The sequence below is a fragment of the Rhinolophus ferrumequinum genome, chromosome X, assembly GCF_004115265.2.
Source record: "Rhinolophus ferrumequinum isolate MPI-CBG mRhiFer1 chromosome X, mRhiFer1_v1.p, whole genome shotgun sequence".
In the NCBI taxonomy this organism is placed as follows: Eukaryota; Metazoa; Chordata; class Mammalia; order Chiroptera; family Rhinolophidae; genus Rhinolophus; species Rhinolophus ferrumequinum.
The window spans coordinates 53,464,562-53,489,721 of NC_046284.1; the positions used below are offsets into that span (position 1 = coordinate 53,464,562).

Sequence of the window (25,160 nt, forward strand, 5' to 3'; positions counted from 1 at the left end):
CTCTCTTTCCTCCCATTATCCCTTTTTAAAATTTCTCATCTCAGGCTTTATCTCTCTGGGTCTCTTTTGATCTGTGCCCCCTCTTCTCTTTCTTCCCTCTCTCCCTTGCTCCTTCCTTCCTTCTGATGTCTCTTGTCCTTTAGACAGTGCAGCCCTCCACAGCCTTCCTCCAGTCCCCCACAATTTGTGTGTGCATGTGTGTGCACATATGTGCTTTATCTTTTATACCATATTTTTACTGCATCTTTTCTATGTTTAGCTATGTTTAGATATACAAATACTTACCGTCATATTACAGTTGCCTACGTATTCAGTATAGTCACGTGCCATAAAGGTTTGTAGCCTAGGAGCAGTAGGCTGCATCATAGAGGTATGGTGGGCTATGTCATCTGGGTTTGTGGAAGTGTACTCTGTGATGTCCACAATGTCCACAATGACAAAATTGCCTAATTGTGCATTTCTCAGAATGTATCCCCATCATTGAGCAATGCGTGACTGTATTTGGATAAGGAAAATAGAGTCCTGGCTCAGGTACACAGAAGATCTGCATTTTATGAGCAGCTGTCAGTGATCAGCTGTAAAGTCTTGGGCAAGTCACTTAACCTCTGTGCCCCCAAGTTCATCATCTGTTTAATAACTGGGTTGGACTAGAGACTCTGTAAGGTTCCTTCCAGTTCCATGACTAATAAGCTGAGTCTCAGTCAGAATCCTGTCAGACCCACAAGGTGCCTGGGGTGCTTCCCTTGGAGACGAGGCCACATGCAATGCGTAATAGCAGATGACTCAGCCTTAGACAGTGTCATACCCTCCAGATGTTTTTGTAAGACTGACCTTTCTGTGCAAGGTTTCTATCTCTCAGAAACAATTATGAGGTACTTGGTTTATGCTGCCCGGTGAGACTGTATAGGGTAGGAGTTAAGATCATAACTTATGGAGTAGGACCTTAGTTTGAAACCAGTTCCACTGCTTCGTAGTGGGTTTCCTGGGACAAATGATTTGACCTCTCTGAATATCAGTTTCTGCCTCTGTAAGATGATGATAATAGAACTGACCTCTTGGTCTGTGTAAAGCCCTTAGCCCAACACCTGGCAGAATGGAAGTGCTCAGTCAACCGTGTCTGCTACTACTATTGGTGCTCTTACTGCTATCAGCATAATTCTCCTGACAGGGGCATGGCTAAGCCTCAGCATTTTTCCTGGATGTAGCTTTCTCTTTCTGGAGGGAATGTGAGGAAAGCATAAGCAGATCTTGCTGGCCTAAAGCAGCTCTAGAGTCAGATCTGGATTCAGTTCCCTGCTCTGCTTCTTACAGGCTCTGGGACCTTGGGCAAATTATTTAACTTCTCTGCCCCTTAATTACCTCATCTATAAAATGCAGGCAGGCATATTGCCTCCCCCCAAGCGTCGTTGTGAATATTATGATGAATGTGAAGAACTTAGTGCTGTGCTTGACATCGCAGAGCCACTTAAGAAATGGTGGCTGTGGAACTGATGGTGAAATTAATCATTGCTGTAAGAATAAATGACTGCCTCCACTACTACTACCGTCATTGAGGGTTGAATGTGTTCAAGTTTGTACAGTTTTTGCATACCTAACCAAAGTGTTAGGAATTGCTACCAGGCTTCTCTGACAGTGGCTGGGAATTTAAAACCGAGTTGTTTTCAGAGGCACAATTGAAAATGATTCAGCAGACCATAATTCTCACAAGAAAAGTCATATTTATTTCTGCCAGTCCCCTTACACCCAAGAACCTTAGGGGGGAAAATGTAATGCTAAACTGGCCTTGTACTTCTAAGGCTCAATTTCAGTTGGTCGCCCATGACATATTGCTCACAGGCTTCACCAGGAGCATCATCTGGATGCAAAGATGTAAGGTCTCTGTTCTTCTTTGCCAAGGTCGTCTCGAGCCTCTTGGTGGGTGTAAGATTCATTTGATGGCTAGAATGCAGATGTACAGGAACAATGGGAGTTCTAAGGGATGCGATGTTAGAGTAGGTGGATATGTAGGGGACTGTAGAAGTATTAGGAAATAGAAATTGAAAAAAAATGAAATAGTCCTGATGGTTCTGGAGATGAGCCCATTTATGGAGGGAGGGATATTAGATGTTTTTTTGGACTGCCCTCCATTTTTTTCTTTAGTACTCTGTTAAAAGTTAAAGAGAAAGAAAATAGCCAGTTACTGCAAGCAAAGCTAACCTCCAGGTTTCCTGTCCTTCCCAGACCACTCCAGGTTAGGAGGCCACTTTCTAAGGGAGTGTAGATTGCACCCCACCAGAACCCCCACTCAGCCCTGGCCTCATACTTTCTCTAACTCTTGCTATCTCCCCTCTCCCCTTCATTTAAGGAATACTAACCACAAGATTCAAAGATGTCTTCACAGGCATCTTCCAGCATCATCTTCTCTAGGTCCCAGGTATCTAGTCTCTTTTTTGCCCTGGGTTCTGAGGTTATAGAAAAGAAAAATGGATTGCAATTTTGAACAGATTTAGGGGATAATTTCTGATATCTAGAAAACACCTCCTCCACTCTTCTACCAGATTCTTTCCACTCAACTCTCATCCTCACCCCTCATCCCCAGAGCAGCCCCTCTCTCCTCCTCAGTGCCCCTGGCCACGTCCAGGCCCCTCCATATAGGTGTAACAACCCAAGGCTCTGGGGTAGTCTTAAGGGCCAGATTCCTTGGAGAGCAGAGATAACATTATAATATTGACAGTTGACCATCGCCCTGACTGGGGTCCCAAGGAACACTGAGAAGGTATGGCCATTAAAGACAATGGGCCTTCAAGTTCTCACAACTTTTTTTCTTTAAGGCCTTTATTGTATTGGGAGAAATCATGTATGCTTATTATAAAAAAGAAAAATTCCAAAAAAGCCCAAAAATTCAAAGAAAGGCGCCTAGGCTGTTTACTTCTCAAAATCACCTAGTATCTAACCCATAGAGAAAACCACTAGTAATGTTTTAGTGTTTTACCTCCAGATATTCTATGCATACATACATACCATGCTGTACGTGCTATACTCTGACTTGCCATTTTCTCTAACAAAACATCAGATTGTGGAAAATTTTCCACATCAGTAAATATAAGTCAACAATAGCCCTTTTAATGCCTGCATAATATTCCATTGTGTAGATTCACCATAATTTATTTAGCCATTTCCCATTGTTAGATATTTAACTTGTTCCTAACTTTTAGCTGTGGTACACAGTGCTGTGATTGAACAACCATAAGCATCCATTTATTGGATACGTGTGTAATTATTTTTGTACAGTTCAAGAAATGAAATGATTTGATCATAGGGTTTCTACATTTTTAGAGTTCTCAGTATATACAGAGGGTGCCAAAAAATGTATGCACATTTTAAGAAATAAAAACTGTATTAAAATTGTAATAACTCAATATATACCAATAACAAGAGATAAATACAAGTCATGTTTGACTTCTGCAATTACAAGAGGTGCTCAAAGTGGTTACCATCAACATCCAGACACTTCTGATTACAGCGAACTACTGCTTGAGCAACGTTGACCAAAGTGTCCACTTGTGTACATTTTTTTTGCACCCCTGGTATATTGAGAGAGGGCAAGCCAGAGGGAGACAGCTAACCAAACTATTCTCCAGAAAGGTTGTACCAATTTGTACTGCCACCACTGGAAATCATAACCTTTAAGATAACCCTATAGCCATTCAAACAAAGATCTTGTATCAGCTAGTGCTGGGGCATCATACTGGGCTACCAGATGGTGGTCCCCAAGTATTCTCCCTGCCCTTCATCCGCTTCTCCTGACCACCAACAATAGTATGAGAAAAGAATTTCAGACTCAAAATAAGAATACTGTTTTATAAATTGTGAGTGAAGGCCTAGGTATCTTTTCTTCTCTGACTAACCACTGATCCAGCATTACCTTCAAAAAGATCATCGTCGTCGTCGTCGTCGTCATCATCGTAAGTTGCTGGGGGCTGCAAGTCAGGATTCTGACTGTAGTGAAGCTTAGTAGTGTTTTGAGCTCCAGTTTCCCCAGAACATTCACCTTTCTCCATGGGTTCATCTAAAGCAAATGTCACTGATACATTCTTTTTAGGCCTTAATCTTAAACCTTCTTTCTGTACAGTGAGAAGATGGAGAAAAAAAAGTCATTTGATGCCCAAGAGTTTAGAGATTGGTCCCTGGGGCAATAACATTTAAAGAACAATTTACCTGTAGGATTGGCTTTAGGGGCCTAGCTTCCATGGACTGTTGTCCTACAGGCTGTCTTTTTAGTTTGGACATTCCAATTCTGGTAGAGAAACTGGGGGAGGGCAAAGACAACACAATTGTGAAAGCACACACTTCAGGGTCCTTAACTGAATGCACCTATTACCCCATTCCTGACATATGCCTTTGGACAATGAAAGGGATAATAGAGCAAGAGGACATTTAGGCCTTTACTCCTCAAAATCTTGATCATCTCAGGTTTTATTTTCTTCTTCTAATTTTCCATATTCCTGTTCTCTCCCACCTTTCCTTATTATTGGATCAGAGAACTGGAAGTGGAGAATGTGGAGTAGCTTCAGGACACTTATCCAGAGAATATTGCCTATAAGCTTCTTAAGGTGCTCGTGTTCCTTTTCTCCTCCATGAGGCAAACCAGGGAATAGACACCCTATTTTGGAGAAGCTCTAATGTTGATAGGTTGGTTTTACCTTTATACAACTCATCCCTCTAATGTGATCACTCCAGTTGTGCTCAGAGGAGGGTGTACTTAATAATGCTGGAAGGTTTGTGGTCACTGCCTTAGCCCCTTTTGGGCCAAGTGATCTTGAGAGATTTGATTGAAACCACACAGAATCCCAGCACCTCCCCAAACTCCCTGCTTATGTTGAAGATTGACTGCTGCATGTGTTCTTATCAGTATATGTAATAGAGACAGCTCAGTACCTGACTGATGAGCATGTTTCCCCAAAATCGCTGTTGCCCTTGGACATTGGGATGCTTGAGGTGAGTGGCTGTTGGTGAGGACACAGCTCTTCATATTTAGCCCCAGTGGCAGCTAACAGCCAGCGCAGCCCTTCAATTATGTGCTGGTGGTTCCTTCCTTGGAGATTTTGGATGGCTGAACATGGTTCCTGTGACAAAAAGAGAAGGGAAGGCTCTAGCACAGGAACCAGGGATGCTTGAGGCCAAAGTCCCTACCATGCTCAGCCAAGGAGCAGAGGTACCCAAAAGCTTTGCTGTACTTAGAGAGGCTCTAAGACTTCCTAAGAGACTCTCAGCATTCACACCTAAGAAGGTAAATGAAAGCTGCAAAACTAAGCTCATTTAATAAGGTGGTTGTGGTATGTAATGTGTTAAATATACAACCTTGGGCAAGTCACCCAGAGTCTCTGTGCTTTAACTTTCTTATCCATAAAGTGAGGATATTGAAACTTCCAACTTTACAGAGCAATTTTAAAGGCCTAATGAGAAAACAGATGTGAGAGTGTTATGAGTGTGATATGTATTATCACCGTCGAGTTGGAAATCATTACTGTAGATACTGCCTAGTGGGGAGAGGCTTTGCCTGAGACGCAGCATATGAGGCTGATTATGGAATGGGCCAAGGGATGCATCGGCTGGGCTCGAGAGGGGGAGGGAGGGGAGGGGTTGACACTTACCACTCGGCACAGGGACTTGTTCTCGTTTACTAGCCTTTCCAGGAGTAGATATTTAATAATGTCACAAGGTAGCAGGGCATTCATTTTGTCTTGTTTGTTTGCCAGGCTAGAGCATGACATAGGAGAGAGGGTGGGAAGAAGAGAGGAAGAGTGAGATAGAAATAGAGGCCAAGGGCAAGAAAAGAAGGGAAAAAAGGGGAGAACCAATCCTGGTACAACTGCTACATATCCAAAGTAGCTTTAAAGACATTTCCAATAAGATGAGCCAGGAGTTTCCCCAGCCAACTCAGTGGAAGAAAGAATAGCACAAATAATTTGAATCGAAGATCATCCCCAGACCTCATTTCTCACTTCTACGCTACACCGTCAATCTTTAATTAGAATTGCTAACTGGGAAATGAACAGATTTGGAATTTTTACATGCTCTCCCAAACTCTGTTCATGTTTGAGTTGAGGGTGCTAACGAGGAACAAAAAAGGTGAAAAGGGAGTGGGGAATCAATGGGTCACCTGAAGTATCACCCTGGAATCAGTACCAGTTATGTAACTCTTGGGCAGTCTGCCAAGGGAGGAAGCCATTGGCATAAATTATACAAAATAGGGGTGGTTTTCTGCCACTGTCTTAGGGTTAGAAGCTAACGCCAGAAAAGAAGCAGATTCAGAAAGGCAGTCTTCAGGAGAAGTTGAGGGATGGGGGTAGGAGATCTAGATATTACTCTCCATTTCCCTTTGATGCTTGTCTTCAAAATTACCTTTGCACAATTAGGTAACATGGTGATGCGTGAGAGGAAGTGGCTTTTGAAAACAGCCCCTAGAGGACTGGGCCACTCCCCGCCCTCACTGAGCCAAAGGGAGGAGGAGGTCTAACTGGATGTGACAAAGGGACCACCCAGCCCTTCCTCTGTCTACTTGTTTTTTGAAGGCTCAAAATGGGAAGGGGAAATTGAGCACAAAGTCGGAGGCTTACACTAGGATGGGTTTTCCTGCCACTCTCTGATCAGACAGCAGATGTGTTAAGATGATCTTCACTTCGTGCATGCGTGCCAAGTCGCTGGAATCCAGGACGAAAACAAGCCCATGCGCCTGTACATAGTAGTTGGGCCAGATTTCTCGGCCTTTCATATCTCCATTTAGGTCATAGATGGAAACTTCATATTCATCTAGTAGGAGTGTTGTCAGTTCAGGGGTCACACAACTGCCCATCCTACTCGGGAGTACTGTACATAGGGGAAGAGAAGAGAAGCAACCACAAAGCACGGGGATATAGTTAGATGGAAGAATTTGTTAAACAGACATTGACAAGAGCCTGCCCTCAGGAATCCTGCTGAGGCATACTGCCATCCTGCCCACGCTCATGGATTCATCTTCCTAAACCAGCACTGTGCCTAGGCTACCCTCTCCTGGCTCAGTAACCTTCAGTGAGTGCCCTTCTATCCTGCCAGACCTAGCTCTCTCCTGTCTGGTGTCCACAGTGTCCCTGGTACGCACCCAGCCTCTTCCTCCCTCTGCTCCTTGGTTCACGCTTCCCCCACTCCACAAGAATGGCTTGCTCTCTTGCCCTGGGCCTTCACAGGGCATTATTCCCATTGCTTAGAGCACTCTTCCACTACCCTTTGCTTGGTCAACACCTATTTTTAAAAAAATAAACATATTCATTTAGATCTCGTTTCCTCTAGAAATTTTTCCCTAACTTCCACCACCATCCCCCAGTCTGGATAAGGTGCCTTTCTTCTGGGCTTACCACTGTCATAACACATATTACAGAGTTATAAATTACAGAGTTATAACTTATCTGGGTTATAAAATGCAACAGGACAGGAACCCTTCCGGTTTTATTCACCACTATATTCATGATGCCAAGCATAGAAGCTGGTATACAGGTGCTCAGTACATATTTGTTGAATGAATTTGATAAGTGAATGAGTGAGTGGATGAACAGGAGGCCCTTCTTTCCCACCCTTCAAGCCTTAGGAAGGCTTCTTGAGGAAGCCTCTCTGACCTGCTCAGCTCTCACTTTCTCTCCCTCTTTGAGCATGTGGTCTGTTAAATTGGTCCTTCACCTCATTCTGTGCATGCCATGTCTCCCCAACTAAAATAGAAGCTCTGTGAGGGAGGGGCTCTGTATTAGCTTAAACACAGTAAGTGTTCAGTAAATGTTTATGGTGCCTGTTATTGTGGATGAGAGTATGAAGTCCTCTTCCTATCTCATAGGATACATTTGCCCTTTCAAGTCCATGGCCAGAGCATAGTCCCATAGAGTATCCCATACCTCCTTCAGCTCCCATAGAAATGCAGCTCAAAAGGACAGTTTTTATATACATTCCATGTTGTTGAACTGACAGTTCTGGCCTAGCTCTCTGCCCACATAAATAGCAAAATGACTTTGTAGGTTTTCTATACTCATACCTGGGAGTTCTAAGGCCAGAATCAGTAGCTTCTTATTTCTAGTCTCAGATCTACCTATGACATTCTCCATAGGATTGCCAGAATCTTGTTTAGCTGAGAAGTTAGTAAGATGCTTTCAGAGCTTTGGAAATACGTGATTATACACACATTTATGTGTATACATATATATCTATGTGTGTGTGTGTATATATATATATATATATATATATATATATATATATATATATATATATATAATCATTGTTTTGTTTTTTAAATTAAAGTTTATCGGGGTGACAATTGTTAGCAAAGCTACCAAGATTTCAGGTGTACAATTCTGTAATACATCATCTATATATCATATTGTGTATTCACCACCCGGAGTCAGTTCTCCTTCCATCACCATATATTTGATCCCCCTTACCCTCATCTCCCACCCCCCACCCCCCTTACCCTCTGGTAACCACTAAACTATCGTCTGTGTCTATGAGTTTTTGTTTCTCATTTGTTTGTCTTGTTCTTTTGTTGTTTTTGGTTTATATACCACATATCAGTGAAATCATATGGTTCTCTGCTTTTTCTGTCTGACTTATTTCGCTTAGCATTATAATCTCAAGATCCATCCATGGTGTCACAAATGGCACTACTTCATCTTTTCTTATGGCAGAATAGTATTCTGTGTATATATACCATAACTTCTTTATCCAATTATCATTAGGTTTTAATGTGCTCTTATAACTCCCGTTTTCATGTTAGCCAGTGATCTTTTGTGTGTGTGTGTCTTTTTTTAAAGATTTTTATTAAAATACAGCTAATTATAGCTTTCAGGTAACATAATTTCCAGTGACAGCTGTGATGTGATATTTGCTATGTCTGTATTAAGCTACTTAAAAATAACAAGTGAATAAGTTAAAACTCTAAAGGTAATTTTAAAATCTTGTTTCCTGCATTGAGGCAAGCAAGCTTTATATTATTTTTTCCTGTCAGAGCAAAACATTTTCCCTAGTTATTTTTTTCTCTTTACTTGAAACCATACTAGTTCCTTCAAAAATGCAATCTCTTGTTGGTGAACACCATAAGCCACGAGAGGTTGTTCCCTGATACTTTATATTTCTCTGTATCCCTAGTGGAGTGTTTCATAAAGCACAGTCTGGGTACTGTCGGCTTCAGAGTTACATGGGTGTGTGATTAAGTCCTAACCTACACCAAATGAATCAGAATCTCTACACTTGGGACCCAACGCATGTTTGCATGTTTAACAAACCCCTGTATTTAACAAAATCTCCAGGTGATTCTTCTGCACCTTTAAGCTTGAGAACCACTGCTATAGAGAACAATGAAACTCATGTCTATTGTGTCTCAGTGTCATCTGGTGCCACTTGTTAAGATTTTGATTCTATGGTCTCTCCCCAGACCAAAGTATCTGAGACTCCTGCTCCCGGGTCAGTAGGTGTGAAAGCTCCTCAGGTGATTCTGATGTTTGGGTCTCAGCACTCACACTATGCTCCAGGATCACCTATGGAATTTTTTAAAACTATAACAGTAGGCCTCAGTCTCTGAGGGTTGGATGCCCCAGGTCTGGTGTAGGGCTCAAGCATCATGGCTATCTTTTTAAAGCTCCCCAGGTGATTGAAATGTATACCCAGGTTTGAGAGGGACTGCTCTAAATGCCCTCATTTAGGGTACCTGTTTGTGATCATGCTTGGATTTTTCACCCCATGTGACCATGCCAGACAAAACAGTTATAAAGAATGGTGTCATCGAGAATAATGGCTTATGTCCCCAAATATTTTATAGCCGGAATCTTCAGATGTTCACATGAGTTACTACTTGTAGATTGGAATTTCCTTCCTAGGCTATTATCTGTTCTTGGCACTCATGAACATTTGCGGGAGAAGGGGGGTGAGCTATTGCATTCTGGGTACAGAACAACCTACTAGATTGACTGTGATAGTATTGCATGGATGGTGGTGGCCTGAGACATTCTTCAGAATGTGATATCAGTGCACTTTTCTTCTTGGCCATTAGAAACTTCTCTGTGAATGAAGTTACAACCATAGACCTATGAGCTTATGATTCAGCTCCAAGTTATTCACCAAGCACGAGGCAAGTGTTACAGTAGCAAATGAAATAGACTCCAAGCTCTACCCTCTAGCAATTAGCATGGAAAGCAGACACTGTTCTCACAGATGAAGTAGTATATGGCTAACTGCAGATGAGTGCTTCTCAAAGCTGGCTGGCCGTTATAAACACCTGGAGAGTTCTTAAAATACAGATTCCCAGGCCTCACCCAGAATGCATGGGAATCGAGAGGCAGGGCCAAGTGGGAGCTCTAAAAATTATCCCCACTTTTATCACTACTCTTGTGATTTATCCTGGCTCTTTGGTTTTCCTGCTGTTTACCTCTTCACCATTTCTGCTTATCAGAGAGTTGGGAAAGGCAAGGAGTCAAGTTTGCTGTCTATAAGGTGAGATACTAGGCTGAACCATTGGATAAAATGTGGTGCTTGGGGCTGCCACTCTGGGGGTGGGGGTGGAAGAGAGAGAGAAATTGTAAAGAGGCAACATGTGGCCTGAGGAAAATGGTAGAATAGGGGAGAATATTCATTCCACAAATATTTACTGAGTACCTACCTGAAGGTACTAGAAGTGTAGAGGCTAAAGATTCAGAGCTGAAAAGATCCATTATTTTTCCTCAAGGGGCTCACGGTCTAGGGGATGACTTGCAGTTTTGCAATGATATGAGAAGTGCATGATAGAGGGAGGCACAGCATAGAGTGGGAACTGAGGAAGGAGGGTTAGGCGTTAGGGATGGCTTTCCTGAGGTCAAGCTTAGACTGTGTCGAGTGGTGTTTGGTTAAGCAGGTAGATAATGGAGGGAATAAAATGCTAGGTAGTGGGACAGCATGTGAACTAGATCAGTATGATGGTAGAGGAACGGCAAGTCATTTGTTTTGGCTTTATATGGTCACATGTAGACACTATCAGAAATGAAGCTGAAAGAGAAGTCAGAGACCAAATCATGGAGGACGCTGTGTGTCACTAAGGATCTTAGGTTGTGTTTTGATGACAATGGGGAGGGATTGAATGGCTTTGAGCAGGAAAGTGCCATGATCAGATTTTTCATTAAGTCCTCCCGGCAACTGTGTGGACCTATTCCTGGGGGGACAACTAGAGATGGCCCGATCACCCAGTAGACTGATGCTGTAGTTCAAGGAAATTGATGCAGTTTTCAAGTAGGCCAGTGCCAGAGGAGTCAGGTTAGCCCTTTCCTGGACTTTGCTGAGGGCTCCCAGGTTATATAAAACTTGGCCACATCATCATACCCCCACTTTTATTTAATAAACATCAATGGAGGGCATCCTATGCCAGCCACTCTTCTGGGCTCTTTCATTGGCTGGCTGTCAGCTGGGTCTTCACAAATAGAATAGTAGCTCCCTGAAATTCTGTGTAACTGTTTCTTGAAATGTCAAAGTATTAAACTGGAGATCTGGTATTAAATTTGCATGTCTCTGAACTGACAACATTTCTCAAGCTCTAACCCTCTAGATTAACTGTCACAAAGAGTTTCATGTTATTAAACTTCTTCATCATCCACACTTGTCTCTCTTATCTAGACTAAATTCTACTTTTATTGAGCTATGAAACTAGACTGTTTCAAACATGCTACCCTTCCTAATTGACTGCAGTGCTTTCCATGGTTTGATTTCATTCATACTGACACTATGAGAGGAGCTTCAATTAGGATATCTTGTAAAGGGAGAGGGTGGCATTCATTACATAAACAGGCTGATAACACCCGAGGAGAGGAATGTGTGTATGTGTTGAGAAGTGCTTATCTTCAAAAGAGGGAACCTCAGGGCCATAAAGTAAGTCTAGGAAGGAATGATTCTTTCCCTTGGTCTCTGGGGCCCATGGAAAACTTAAACCAGTATCTAATGCTCTTACATCTTTGGAAGGCCTCCATAAGAACAGTTTTGCCTGAATTGTTCAATCCAATGATGATGATGGTTGCATTCCTAGACATGGAAAAGAAAAATGAGCCATTTGTGCCTTGAAGAGTGTGGGCAGATACATTGGAGGAAATAGTGAAGTAGGTCTAGAGATATAATTACATTACCTTCGGGTTTCCTCGGTTGTCTTTAGCCGAGACCAGCAGGAGGTCAGCAACCGGAACATGGTTTGGCTTAGTTCTGTAATATTAAGGGAAACACGTAAACAAGAAATCAGCCCCATTATTAAAACTAAACCTGTCAGTTTATGACTACATAGGTGCTGATAAACAGAAAGCCTGGGACTGTCAGAAGTCCATTTGTGGGGACAGAGCCAGGAGTGCAGTTTCCAGGCTCTCGGCCTCATGTGGAAAGGTGCTCACTCGGGTAGTAAATGGCCATCAACTGTGATTGGATGGCCATCAGCTGTGGCTAGTTGGCCGTCAGCTGTAACCAGTGAGACATTGGCCACTAATATAACTGCTGTGGCTATGCTAGCAGAAAAATGGGGGCTAGCAAGGAGATGGTGGCTGAGCTAGCAAGCGGCAGAGTGTGGTGGAGTGTGGATTGCGGATTCTGTGGCTCCTGCTTCCTGTGTCTCCAACCCAGCTGCCAGCGAGAGTATAGTGGTGTGACTCCCCTACCTATGGCTCTGTGGGTGTTCCTTTTTGGCCTCACCATGTCCTGCGTTCTTATGTGGGGAGTGGGACCAGAGACCCCACATGCCACCCTGAATGACACATGGCGCAGCGAGCAGGGTACGGTGCCGGCCAAAGCTCTCCGAAGGGCGGTGGAGCAGTTTGTGCGTTATGAACACTCAGTCTCAAGAAGACTAGGCGGAGCAGCTGCCGGAGAGCTGGACCCTCGTGGAAGGGTGGGAAGACATGGACGGTTCCCCAACCAGCATAGGCCAGAGAAAGCGAAGGTCGTTGTGGCCCTGTGGGCTGGGAATTCTTGCTGAGGCAGCCCAGATGCAGGACTTGTAGTCCCAGGGGGAAACGCTTGCTGAGTCCTCCGTGGGAGCTAAGGGTGAGGTCAAGGTCGTCCCTCACCCCCAGGACAGCCCTGGCGAATGACTATGAACTATGGGGAATTGCCTTCCATCCCTAATTTAATGAACCGCTTGACTGTTTGCTTGGGAACATACCACCATGTAGTGGAACTGGCGGATGTTTGCTTTTGTGTCTTGACTGGCTGCCATCGAGAGTATGTAAGCACCTTGACTGTGAGTCGCTGTTGTTCCAGCACAGTACCCTGAGAGGCCCAGAGAGAGTGGCAGGGCCCTGAGAGGCCCTGGCTGTACCCAGGGAGAGTGGTGGTACCCTAAGAAGCCCAGGAAATCTGGCTGTGCCCAGAAGGACTGGTGGTGCCCTGAGAAACCCTGGCTGTGCCCAGACAGCCTGGCTGTGTCCAGGATATTGTGTTCACCTCCAGGCTCCTCGCACAGGGCCCCTCGTGGAAGATGCTTGTCGCGTAGATTGTGAAGCAAGACTCTGTATGGGGTGGAGTGTGGGGACAGAGCCAGGAGTGCAGTTTCGAGGCTCTTATCCTCACGTGGAAAGGTGCTCAGTCGGCCATCAACTGTGGCTAGTTGGCCGTCAGCTGTAATCAGTGAGCCATTGACCACTAATATAACTGCTGTGGCTACACTAGTGGAAAATAGGGGCCTAGCAAGAAGATGATGGCTGAGCTAGCAAGCGGTGGAGTATGGCGGAGTGTGGATTGTGGATTCTGTGGCTCCTGCTTCCTGTGTCTCCAACCCAGCCGCCAACGAGAGTATATGGGTATGACTCCCCTACCTATGGCTCCGTGGGTGTTCCTTTTTGGAACCATGTCCTGCGTTCTTATGTGGGGAGTGGGACCAGAGACCCTGCATGCCACACTGCATGACACCATTACTTCACCTGTCTATAAATGCCATAGAGGGAGGGACTGGTGATCCTTAATTCCAGTGGCAGATTCCTGCAAAATAGGGTGATTTCTTATTAAAGCTACACACACAGGCATAGTGGCATCAGGTGTGACCTATCCCTTCAGCCACAGATCATCCCTGTTAGGGATATCTTCATTCAAACTTGGGTGTGGGGTGGGATGATGCTTGGAGAAGAACCAGCTTAGATTTCAAGAAGGACCTATTGGGAGACCTGTTCTAAGTAACAGCTATCCACTGGGCTTGGTTCTCTTACTGCCTCTGCTTCAAAAATGTGGGTTTTGGTGATCCACTGTCATAAATTTCATACAATTCCTAGAACTGTAAAGGGACCATAGAGGTCATCTAGTCTAATAGAGTTCAAACATCAGTTTAGATACCCCACTCTCAAAGATTCCCAGGGAGCTGCATAAGCTCTCCAGGAGATTTCAAAGTGTAGCCATATTTGGAAGTGATAGCCTAAGTAAAAAGGATAATTTAGACAGTCACTTCAAGGTTCATCCATGTTGCATGTATTAGTATTTTGTTCCTTTTTATGGCTGAATGATATTCCATTGTATGGATAGACCACATTTTGTTTCTTCATTCGTCAGTTGATGGACATTTGGCTTGTTTCTACTTTTTGGCTCGTGTGAGTAATGCTATAGACATTTTTGTACAAATTTCTTCGTGGACATAGGTTTTCTGTTCTCTTGGGTAGATACCAACGAGTGTAATTGCTGGGTCATGTGATAACTCTATGTTTAACCTTTCAAGGAACTGCCAGACTGTTTTCCCAAGTGGCTGCAACGTTTTATATTCCCGCTAACTGTGCAGGAGGGTTCCAATTTCTCTACCTCCTCACCAACATATGTTGTTCTCTTTTTGTTTGTAGCCATCCTGCTGGGTGTGAAGTGGTATCTGATTGTGGTTTTGATTTACATTTTCCTAATGACATTATATTGAAGCCTAGAACTGGGGGAAGCTCTGGTTGGGTTAGCAAAGTATTTGGGCTGATACTCAGATGGGCTTTGCTTAGCTACCTGATGAGAACAGTGTATGTGCCCTCTTATCAATGGTTAACTTAAAAGGTTTCTGCAGAGTCATCCACTGTTTTGGAGAATTGCTATTCCCAAATAGAGACTCATATTTCATATTTCATGTTAGAGCACAGTTTGTTTCCTAGGAAATCATTTGGCTTCCCATAAGGACCTCCTGGAGAATGGCTCTGGCTTATGCCAGACAAAATGGAAACCTTATGTATGGCCTATGATCAAAACCAGCCTTCCTCCAGCTTTGTTCATGAAGCTGATAAGACCTGGAGCTTGAAACACCAGAGCCTAATTGTCTGGGTTCCATGATAGCCATCTCCCTTTGAAATAAGGCCAGTAGCAGCTTCATGTCTATTTCCTGGTAATTGGCAGAGCTTCCTAGCTTGAGCTCAGGCTCTCTGTATTAGTTGGTGCCACTGGGAAAGGTCAAACTGGCATCACACAAGTTCCTCCTTAAAAACTTACCCTAAGGAAGGGTAAGTAAGATAACTGAGGAGGAAGATAATTGGACTAAGGATTACTGGTCCTTGCTTTCATTTCCAGTGCCTTTCCTGGTTACCCTGGGATGAAATCACCTAAATTCAACTTACCATTTTCAGATTTTTTATCTGCGGAATGCAGATAATGATGTAGTTTACTTACCTGAGGTGGTTAATTATCTGATAGAAGTTGGTTCTTTATGGATGAAAGATACGTAGAGGGATAGGAAGGTGTACTGAGATTTCTAGCCTAGTGCCAGATTAACACAGCTCAACTGCCTACTTATGAAGGCATGACAACGTCCTAACAATGGCTTTCAAGGTTCTAATATATCTATGGCAACCACTGCCTGGTTCATAGCAACCAAACCCACATCACCCTACCTTGTATGATTACAGATGATTACTAAATGAATTTTTAGTCATCATATTTTTTTTTAGTTTACAAACTATTTATATAGAACTTACAGTGTGCCAACACTCATTTAAGCACTTATACATATTAACTCATTTAATTTTTATTATAACATGGAAAAAAGTAGGGGCTATAATTCCTACTTGAGGTTCATAAAGAGATGAGGTTCACAAAGAGGTTAAATAACTTGCCCAAGATTACCCAGCTAGTAAGTGGTAAATCAGAATTCAAACCCAGGCACTCTGGCTTCAGAGTCTGTATATTAGGTGAAGGGTCTCACAAGCTATGTGAGTAGACCTCGGGCACCAGAGAAACTGCCCTTCTCTGGACATCTCCGTCTCTTCTAGCCAAACTGTACTGTACTTATTCTTTTTTTAGTGAACTTTTTTTTTATTAAAGCAAGTTGACATGCAATATTATATTAGTTTCAGGTGTACAACATAGTGATTAAACATTTATATACCCTGTGATGAGATCACCACAATAAGTCTAGTAACCATCTGTCACTGTACAAACTTATTACAATATTTAGTGAACTTTTTAAAAACAAACTTTATTTTTAGGAATGGTTTTAGATATACAGAAAAATTACAAAGATAGTACAGAGAGTTCCCATATACCTCACACCCAGTTTCCCCTATTCTTAATATCGTATGATTCATTTGTTAGAATTAATGAACCAGTGTTGATACATTATGATTAACTGATGTCCATGCTTTATTCACATTTCCTTAGTTTTTATTAATGTCCTTTTTTCTGTTCGAAAATCACACCTAAGGAACCACAGTAAATTTAGTTGTCAGGTCTCCTTAGGCTCCTTTTGATTGTGACAGTTGCTCAGACTTTGTTTTTGATGACTTAGACAGGAGTACTGGTCAAGTATTTTGTTGAACACCCCTCACTTGGTGTTTGTCTGATATTTTTCTCATGATTAGACTGGAGTTATGTGTTCTTGAGAAGAAAACCACAGAGGTAAACGCCCTTCTCATCACATTATATCATGAGTACATGATATCAACATGACTTATCACTGATGATGTTGACCTTGATCACCTGACTGAGGTCGTGTTTGTCAGGTCTTTCCACTGTAAAGGCACTATATTCCCCCCTTTCAGTGCTGTACTCTTTGGAAGGAAGTCACTATGTACAACCAACACTTAAGGAATAGGGAGTTATGCTCTACCTCCTGGAGAGTGGAGTATCTATATAAATTATTTGGGATTCTTCTGTATGGGAGGTTTGTCTACTCTCATCCATTTGTTTATTAAATCATTAATACAGTATGGACTAATGGATATTTATTTTCTACTTTGACTTATAATCCAATACTACTTGCTCAATTTATTCCAACTTTGGTATTGGGAGTTATTTCAGCTGAATCCTGTATCCCTCTGACATACCTCCATTGTTGTGGTTTTTGTTTGTTTGTTTTTAGCACATCCTTTTTTCTGGCACTGCGAGAGGCTTCAGGCTCATCTATATTCCCTGCCCTAGTCTTAGAACCAGCTGTTTCTCCAAGGAGCCCTGGATCCTTTCATTAGAGAATGGTCTTAGAAACCAAGATTAGGTATTAGATGTGCTCACTGCTACTGGAGTGTCATTGCTTCTAGGCCCTCTCAGATGACAGGGCAAGGAAATATATGTGTGTACTAACTTGTTTATATGCACGTATCTATCTATAAACATTTATGTGACCATGTTTTTCTATATTGAACAAAACATGAGATCATACTGATGTTTCCAACTCTAACCCATCACCCTATGGATTATTCTAGCCTTCTCACTTTGCTTATCTGTAATCTCCCACTCCAACAAGGAGAAATCTGGCTTCCACCATCCACAGTCCCTTTACTTGATTGCTCAAGTCCAGTATATATGTGTAGCAGTATTAGAATTGTTAACTCATATACCCCCATGGGGAGCGATTTTATTAGCTAGAGTACAGTGCTATGTACATTTCCTTTTGCCGTTAGTGTTACAGACTCCACTTATTTCCAAACTTACTTGGGTCAGCACACTTATACTACCTCCTTCAGTGAAATCGTTTCATAAATTTGTAATAGAGATACTGTGATAAGTTAATTTTATGTGTCAAATTGACTGGACCATAGGATGTCCAAATATTTGGTCAAACATTATTCTGGGTGTTTCTATGAGGGTGTTGTTGGATGAGATTAACATTTAAATAAACTACGTAAAGTACATTACTGTCTCCGATATGTAGGCCTCATCCAGTCAGTTGAAGACCTGAGTAGAACAAAATGGCTGGCCCTCCCCTGAGGAGAATTCTTTCTGCCTGACTGCATTAGAATGGGACATTGGCTTTTTTCCTGCCTTCAGACTCAAACTGAAACAGTGGTTCTTCCTGGGTCTCAAGCCTGCTGCCTTCAGACTAGTACTACACCATCAATTCTCCTGGGTCTCTAGTTTGCCAGTTCACCCTGCAGATCGTGGGACTTGCCAGACTCCAAAATTGCATGAGTTAATACCTTACAATAAATCTGTGTGCGCGTGCACACACACACACACACACACACACCCTATTGCTGGAATATGAACAACTACAGTAAGTCCTCACGTAACATCATCGATAGGTTCTTGGAACTGTGTCAAAATGACATATAATTAAACCAATTTTACCATAGGATAACTGCTATAAAAAGAGTGAATTTCCTATGGCATCTTGTCAATGTTATAAAGAAACAACATTGAACAAAAATGACATTGAGACTTCTGGTCAAGATGATGGAGTAGATAAACACTGCTTGCCTCCTCCCATGACCACATCAAAATTACGACTAAATTATAGAAAAACTACACTTCAAAACAACCTGAAGACTAGCTGAACAGAACTTCTATAACTAAGAATATAAAGCAGAAGACACATTAAGACTGGTAGGAGGGGCAGAGACACAAAACAGACTGGTCCCTAACCCACGTGTGGTGGTTAAGAATCGGGAGGGATAGCTCAGCTGCAGAGGTCCCCTCTGAGGAGCCATTGGTCCCAGCCCCACATCCAACTCCCCAGCCTGGAGTACCAGTGCAAAAATAGGAGTCCCCACAACATCTTGCTGTGAAAATCAGAGGGCACTTTCTCCAGGTGAGACAGAGGGCTGCTGTAGACCGAGGCATCCCCTTAAAGGGCCTGAGTTACAGACTCAGTCAGTCTAAGCTCCATTGAATGAGCAGCAGCTCAAAAGTGCCAGGGACGTATGGGAAGTAAATGAATTGTCTGGCTTCTGAGCCTGGGCTGGAGGGACAGCTCTCTCTGGGAGAGAAGTGCTGACAGGTGCCATTCTTTCATTGAGCACTGCCCCCACGCAGCTGGCTGGCACAGGCAGAAGTGCTAGCAGGAGCCATTGTTCCTTTGTTGAGCCCCCCCCAAACAGATAGCAGGTGCAGGCAGGCACCAAATCTGATTTTTCATTAACCTGGCTAACACTGCTCGCCTCACCTGGGTCATTCCCTGAGAACCTGCCACACCCAACTCACTGGCCAGAACCTCTTTTAGTGACTGTTCAGACAAGCAGCTCACCTCAGCCCAGACTGCAGATTTCCTAAAATCTCGCAAAGGTCCACAAACCCCAAACAAGTAGTGGCTGGCCTTGATGTGCCCTGTACATCTTGCTTAGTGTCCCCAAGCCTGGCACTAGTGGCAGCCAGCCTCGGTCTGCAGCACAGCCTCTCCCAGGCAGCTCCAAGCCAAGCATGGGCAGTTACTAATCACAGATCACTTTGTAGCTTCTATCAGATGTCCCTGAACCACGCACTGGTAGCAGCTAATCTTGGCCTGCAATGGAGCACCTCCAAAGAGGCCCAAAAAACAACACAGCCTATGGCCATCTTTAGAGTAACTAGAACAGCACCCAGTTAGCTCCACAAATGACACACCCAAAGGGTGGACATGGCAGGCACCAGAGACCACTAAAGCAAATCCCGCTCCATGAGGTCAGCCCCCACACAACAGTTCCTCTACTGTAGTCAGGGTCAGTCCTCACATTCAGTCAGCCTGAGAGTCAATCCCACCCACTGATGTGCCAACAGCAAGTAAGGTTCAATTACAACAGGAGGGCATACACAAGGACACTCCTGGAGCACCTGGCTCAGGTAACCAGGGAGACTGCCACAGGGCCCCAAAGGACACCTAGTACATAGGCCACTCTGCCAAGACTGGGAGACATAGCAGATCTACCTAACACTTAGAAACAAACATAAAAGAGGCAGCCAAAATGAAGAGACAAAGTAACATGTCCCAAATGAAAGAAAAGAAGAAAACTCCAGAAAAAGAACTAAATGAAATGGAGGCAAGCAACCTACCAGATACAGAGTTGAAACACTGGTTGTAAGGATGCTCAATGAAATTAGGACAAGAATAGATGAACTTAGTGAGAACTTACGCAAAGACACAGAAATGATAAAAAAAAAAAAACAGTCAGAAACGAAAAATACAATAACTGAAATGAATATATTAGATGGAATCAAGAGCTGATTAGATGAAGTAGAGGATCATCTCAGCGACTTGGATGACAAGATAGCAGAAAACATCAAATCAGCAAAAAGAAAAAATAATCAAAATTGAGCATAGTTTAAGGGATCTCAGGGACAACATAAAGTGTAACAACATTTACACAGGGGTAACAGAAGGAAAAGACAAAGACGAAGGAATTGAAAACCTATTTGAATAAATAGCGACTGAAAACTTCCCTAACCTACAAAAGAAATAATCATACAAGCCCAGAAAGGGCAGAGCGTCCAAAACAAGATGAACCCAAAGAGGACCATACCAAGACCTGTCATAATTAAAATGTCAAAGGTTGAAGACAGAGCATCTTAGAAGCAGCAAGAAAAAAGCAGTTAATTACCTACAAAGGAGCTCCCATAAGAGTGTTAGCAGATTTCTGAACAGAAACTTGCACGCCAGAAAAGACTGGCATGGAATATTCAAAGTGATGATGATGATGATGATAAAAAAAAGATCAAAATATAAATAAGAATATAGCTAAGGAAAAAAGTATTCTCACTGACAAGGGCAAACAGATAATAAAAGCAGTGGAGCAACTCAACTATAATGCTAGTACAGACATTAAAAGACAAAAGTAGAAAGATCATGTGTAATTACAACAGTTAATTAGGGGATACATACAAACACACAAGAAGTAAAAAATAATGACAAAATCATAAACATGGAGGGGGTGAGTAAAAATGGTAGTGATTTTAGAATGTGTTCGAACTTAAGTGATCATCAACTTAAAACAGACTGCTATAAACATAGCTGGGTACATGTGAAGCACATGGTAACAGCAAACCAAAAATCTATAAGAGATAGACAAGGATTAAAGGGAAAGGAACCCAAATGCAACACTACAGAAAATCATCCAAATACATGAGAAGAGAGCGAGAGAATAAGAAAGGAACAGAGAACTGCAAAAACAATTAGAAAACAATAAAAAAACGACAATAACTACATAACTATCAATAATTACTTGAAATATAAATGGGTTAAATGCTCCAATCAAATATGCCTGAATGGATAAGAAAACAAGACCCATACATATCCTTCCTATAAATGACTCACCTCAGATCGAAAGACACAGTGAAAGTAAAGGGATAGAAAAAGATATTTCATGCAAATAAAACACAAGAGAAAAGCTGGAGAAGCAATACTTAACATCACACAAAGTCAACTTTAAAATGAAGACTATAATAAGAGACAAAGAAGGACATTACATCATGTTAAAGGGATCAATCCAACAAGACAACATCACTGTAGTAAACATTTATTCACCCGACATTCGAGCACCTAAATATATAAAGCAAATATTGACTAACATGAAGGCAGAGATCAACAGTAACACAATCACAATAGGGGACTTTCACATCCCACTGACACCAATGGACAGATCTTTCAGACAGAAAATCACAGAAACAGGGGCCTTAAAGGACACACTAGACCAGATGGATTTAATTGGTAGTTTTAGAGCATTTCAACCCAAAGCAGCGGAATATACATTTTTTTTCAAGTGCACATGGAACATTTTCCAAGAAAGACCACATGTTAGGACACAAAACAAGCCTCAATAAATTTAAGAAGATGGAAATTATATCAAGCATCTTCTCTGAGCACAATGGTATGAAACTAGAAATCAATTACAAGAATAAAAATGAAAAACACACAAACACATGGAGGCTAAATAACATGCTAGTAAACAATGAATACCTGAACAATGAGATCAAGGAAGAAATAAAAAGATACCTTGAGACAAATGCAAATGAAAGCACAGTGACCCAAAATCTATGGGACGCAGCCAAAGTCGTTCTAAGAGGGAAAATTCATAGCAATACAGGCCTATGTCATGAAAAAGAAAAATCTCATACAATCTATTAGGTTGGTGCAAAAGTAATTGTAGTTCAACAGGTTAAAAAATATTGCAAAAACTGCAATTACTTTTACACCAACCTAATACCATTACACATAAAGGGATGAGAAAAACCGCATTTCCCTGGTCTTATTTTACTATAATATAAGACCGGGTCTTTATAATATAATATAATTAACATAACATAATATAACATAGTATAATACCGGGTCTTATTCTACTATAAGACCGATTCTTATATTAATTTTTACTCCAAAATGACACATTAGAGCTGATTTTCTGGCTAGGTCTTATTTTCGGGGAAACATGGAAGAAGAAAAACCAAAGCCCAAAGTGAGAACGAAGGAAATAAAAAAGATCAGAGTGGAAATAAATAGTTTTAAAAAACAATAAAAATGTTAATGAAACAAAGAGGTGGTTCTTTGAAAAGACAAACAGAATTGATAAACGTTAAACCTGACTCATCAAGAAAAAAAGAGAGAGACGTCATCAAAATGGCTACGTGAGGTGAGCCTCCGTAAATCTCCTCTGGAATTTACAACTAATCGAACAACTATAAGTCCACAAAGGACTCCCTGAACAGCAGACAGGCAAGACGAAGAGGCCCACTACTGAATTCACCTAAAGGTGGGCGAATCACGCGAGCGGGGGCAGAGGGAAGGGAGAAGTGTGGAGACGGAGACACGTGGGCACAGGACGCAGACCTAGCTCAGTGCTCCGAGCTCGCTGCATGCCGGAATTACCGCAGCTGTGGGAGAAGGAAGAACTTGGACTGCTAGGGCTCCACTTATGGCCCACGGCTGAACCCAACGCTCACAGCAGAGACCTCGGAGAAAAGACTGAGGGAAGAAGGCTGAAAATGGTGGTTTAAGCCCTCACTGTCAAGCAGAGAACGGAAGCCTTAGGCACTGAGACTAGCCACCCCCTCCCTACCCTCCCAGAGCTCACCCCGCCCGCACATGCCCGGTACTAGAAGTGGAACAGTAGCAGTGTCAGATCAAATGAACAGAATATTTGCTGATCTGAGAACTGTGGACCCCAGACACAGATTCGCAGCACAACTAGTTCCGGCAAAGGGGAGGGAGCTGTGGAAGCAGGACCGGCTGTGGTGGAGGTCGCCACCATTGCTATGGGCCACCCTCACAACTCACCCCGTCCCTGGCCCCACCTATCTGGGCGGATCCCTGAAGGAGTAAACAGAACTGCTGAAACATACGGGCTGTGAATCGGGTGCAGAAAGAGCTTTGAAACTTCAAAAGCTCTCCGCATACCCACACAGACACTGCGCCCTGTGCCCCAGACGAACTATTAACAGAGGAGAACCCATCTCCCAGGGAATCCCCCCATTGTGTGAGAAGCTGGAATAGTGCAGAGAACACATACTACTACCGTGTGTGAGAGAGAAAAAGGCTGCAGTCGGAGAGAAAATAAAACATTCTACCAACAAGTACTGGAAAACAAAAGACCTCTTCCCATGAAACTGTTACAGAAACCAATTCTGTAGATGTCTAAGAAGAGACATAATAAATCAGTAATTGCCATGAATAACCAAGGCAACAAAACAGCTCAGAAAGAAAGTGAAAAGACTCCAGAAAAGGAACTTAAAAATATGGAAATATGTGACTTAAACGACAGAGAATTCAAGATTGCAGTTCTGAAAAAACTCAACGAGATGCAAGAAAACACAGAAAGGCAGTTTAATGAACTCAGAAACACAATCAAAGAACAACATGAGCATTTTATGAAAGAGATTGAAATTTTAAAAAAGAACTAAATAGAATTTCTAGAGATTAAGAACTCAATAAAAGAAATTAAGAATGAAATAGCCAGCTTAGGCAGTAGAGTTGACCAGATGGAGGAAAGAATCACTGACATCGAAGATAGAAACCTGGAAATGACACGGATGGAAGAAGAAAGAGACTTGAGACTTAAAAGAAATGAAAGAACTCTACAAGAACTTTCTGACTCCATCAGAAAGAGCAATATAAGAATAATGGGCATACCAGAAGGAGAAGAAAGAGAGGAGGGAACAGAGAATATATTCAAACAAATTGTTGATGAGAACTTCCCAAACTTGTGGACAGAACTGGATCCTTGAATCCAAGAAGCAAATAGAACACCTAATTACCTCAATCCCAACAGGCTTCTCCAAGGCATATTTTATTGCAGCTGTCAAAAATCAACGACAAAGAAAGAATCCTCAAGGCAGCCAGGGAAAGGAAGACGGTAACCTACAAAGGAAAGCCCATTAGATTATCATCAGATTTTTCAGCAGAAACTCTACAAGCCAGGAGGGAGTGGAACCAAATATTCAAACTATTGAAAGAGACAAATTATGAGCCAAGGATAATATATCCAGTAAAGATATCCTTTAGATATGAAGGAGGAATAAAGACCTTTCCAGACATACAGAAGGTGAGGGAATTTTCTAATACATGACCTGCACTACAAGAAATACTAAAGGAGGCTATTCAACCACCATCAATAGGGACAATTTGTGGCAACTGAAACATAAAAAGGGGGACAGTAAAGGCCTGAACGAGAATATGGGAATGGAGGAAGTAAGCGTGCTGAAGAAAATGGAATACTCTAAATATCAAACTTTCTTTTACATAAACTTAAGATAACCACTAAAAAAAAACCAGAACTGAAATATATACTGTAATAAAAGAACAAACAGAGGGAAACATCATAGAATACCACCACACAGAAATAACAGACAAGAACAAAAAGGCAAAGAAACAATGGAGACACAGCCTTACCAGAAAACTAAAGATAGAATGACAGGAAATCCTCACATATCAATAATCACCCTAAATGTAAATGGACTGAACTCACCAATAAAAAGGCACAGAGTAGCAGATTGGATCAAAAAACTAGACCCAACCATATGCAGTCTCCAAGAGACACATCTCAGCT

The 25,160-nt window shown here is 42.3% G+C and overlaps 1 protein-coding gene across 1 annotated transcript; it reads right to left on the reverse strand.

Moving 5' to 3' along the window:
• Positions 1–1,851: 1,851 nt before the first annotated feature.
• Positions 1,852–12,336, reverse strand: ARL13A (ADP ribosylation factor like GTPase 13A). Its single transcript, XM_033135349.1, has 7 exons — positions 12,138–12,336; positions 11,966–12,036; positions 6,600–6,849; positions 5,634–5,739; positions 4,918–5,105; positions 4,198–4,288; positions 1,852–1,938 (listed from the first exon to the last, which is right to left on the reverse strand). The coding sequence occupies exons 1-7, from the start codon at positions 12,251–12,253 to the stop codon at positions 1,852–1,854; spliced, it is 909 nt and encodes a 302-aa protein (XP_032991240.1). The 5' UTR covers positions 12,254–12,336.
• Between the last annotated feature and the right edge of the window lie 12,824 nt (positions 12,337–25,160).

Excerpts from the sequence above, each read along its gene's own strand:
- ARL13A (XM_033135349.1), bottom strand. The coding sequence starts at position 12,253 with ATGGGGCTGATTTCTTGTTTACGTGTTTCCCTTAATATTACAGAACTA. Across the intron at positions 6,850-11,965 it reads TATGGAGGCCTTCCAAAGAT|TACTCCCGAGTAGGATGGGC; the intron begins GTAAGAGCATTA and ends CCCTATGTACAG. Across the intron at positions 5,106-5,633 it reads ACAAGTCCCTGTGCCGAGTG|GAACCATGTTCAGCCATCCA; the intron begins GTAAGTGTCAAC and ends TTTTTGTCACAG.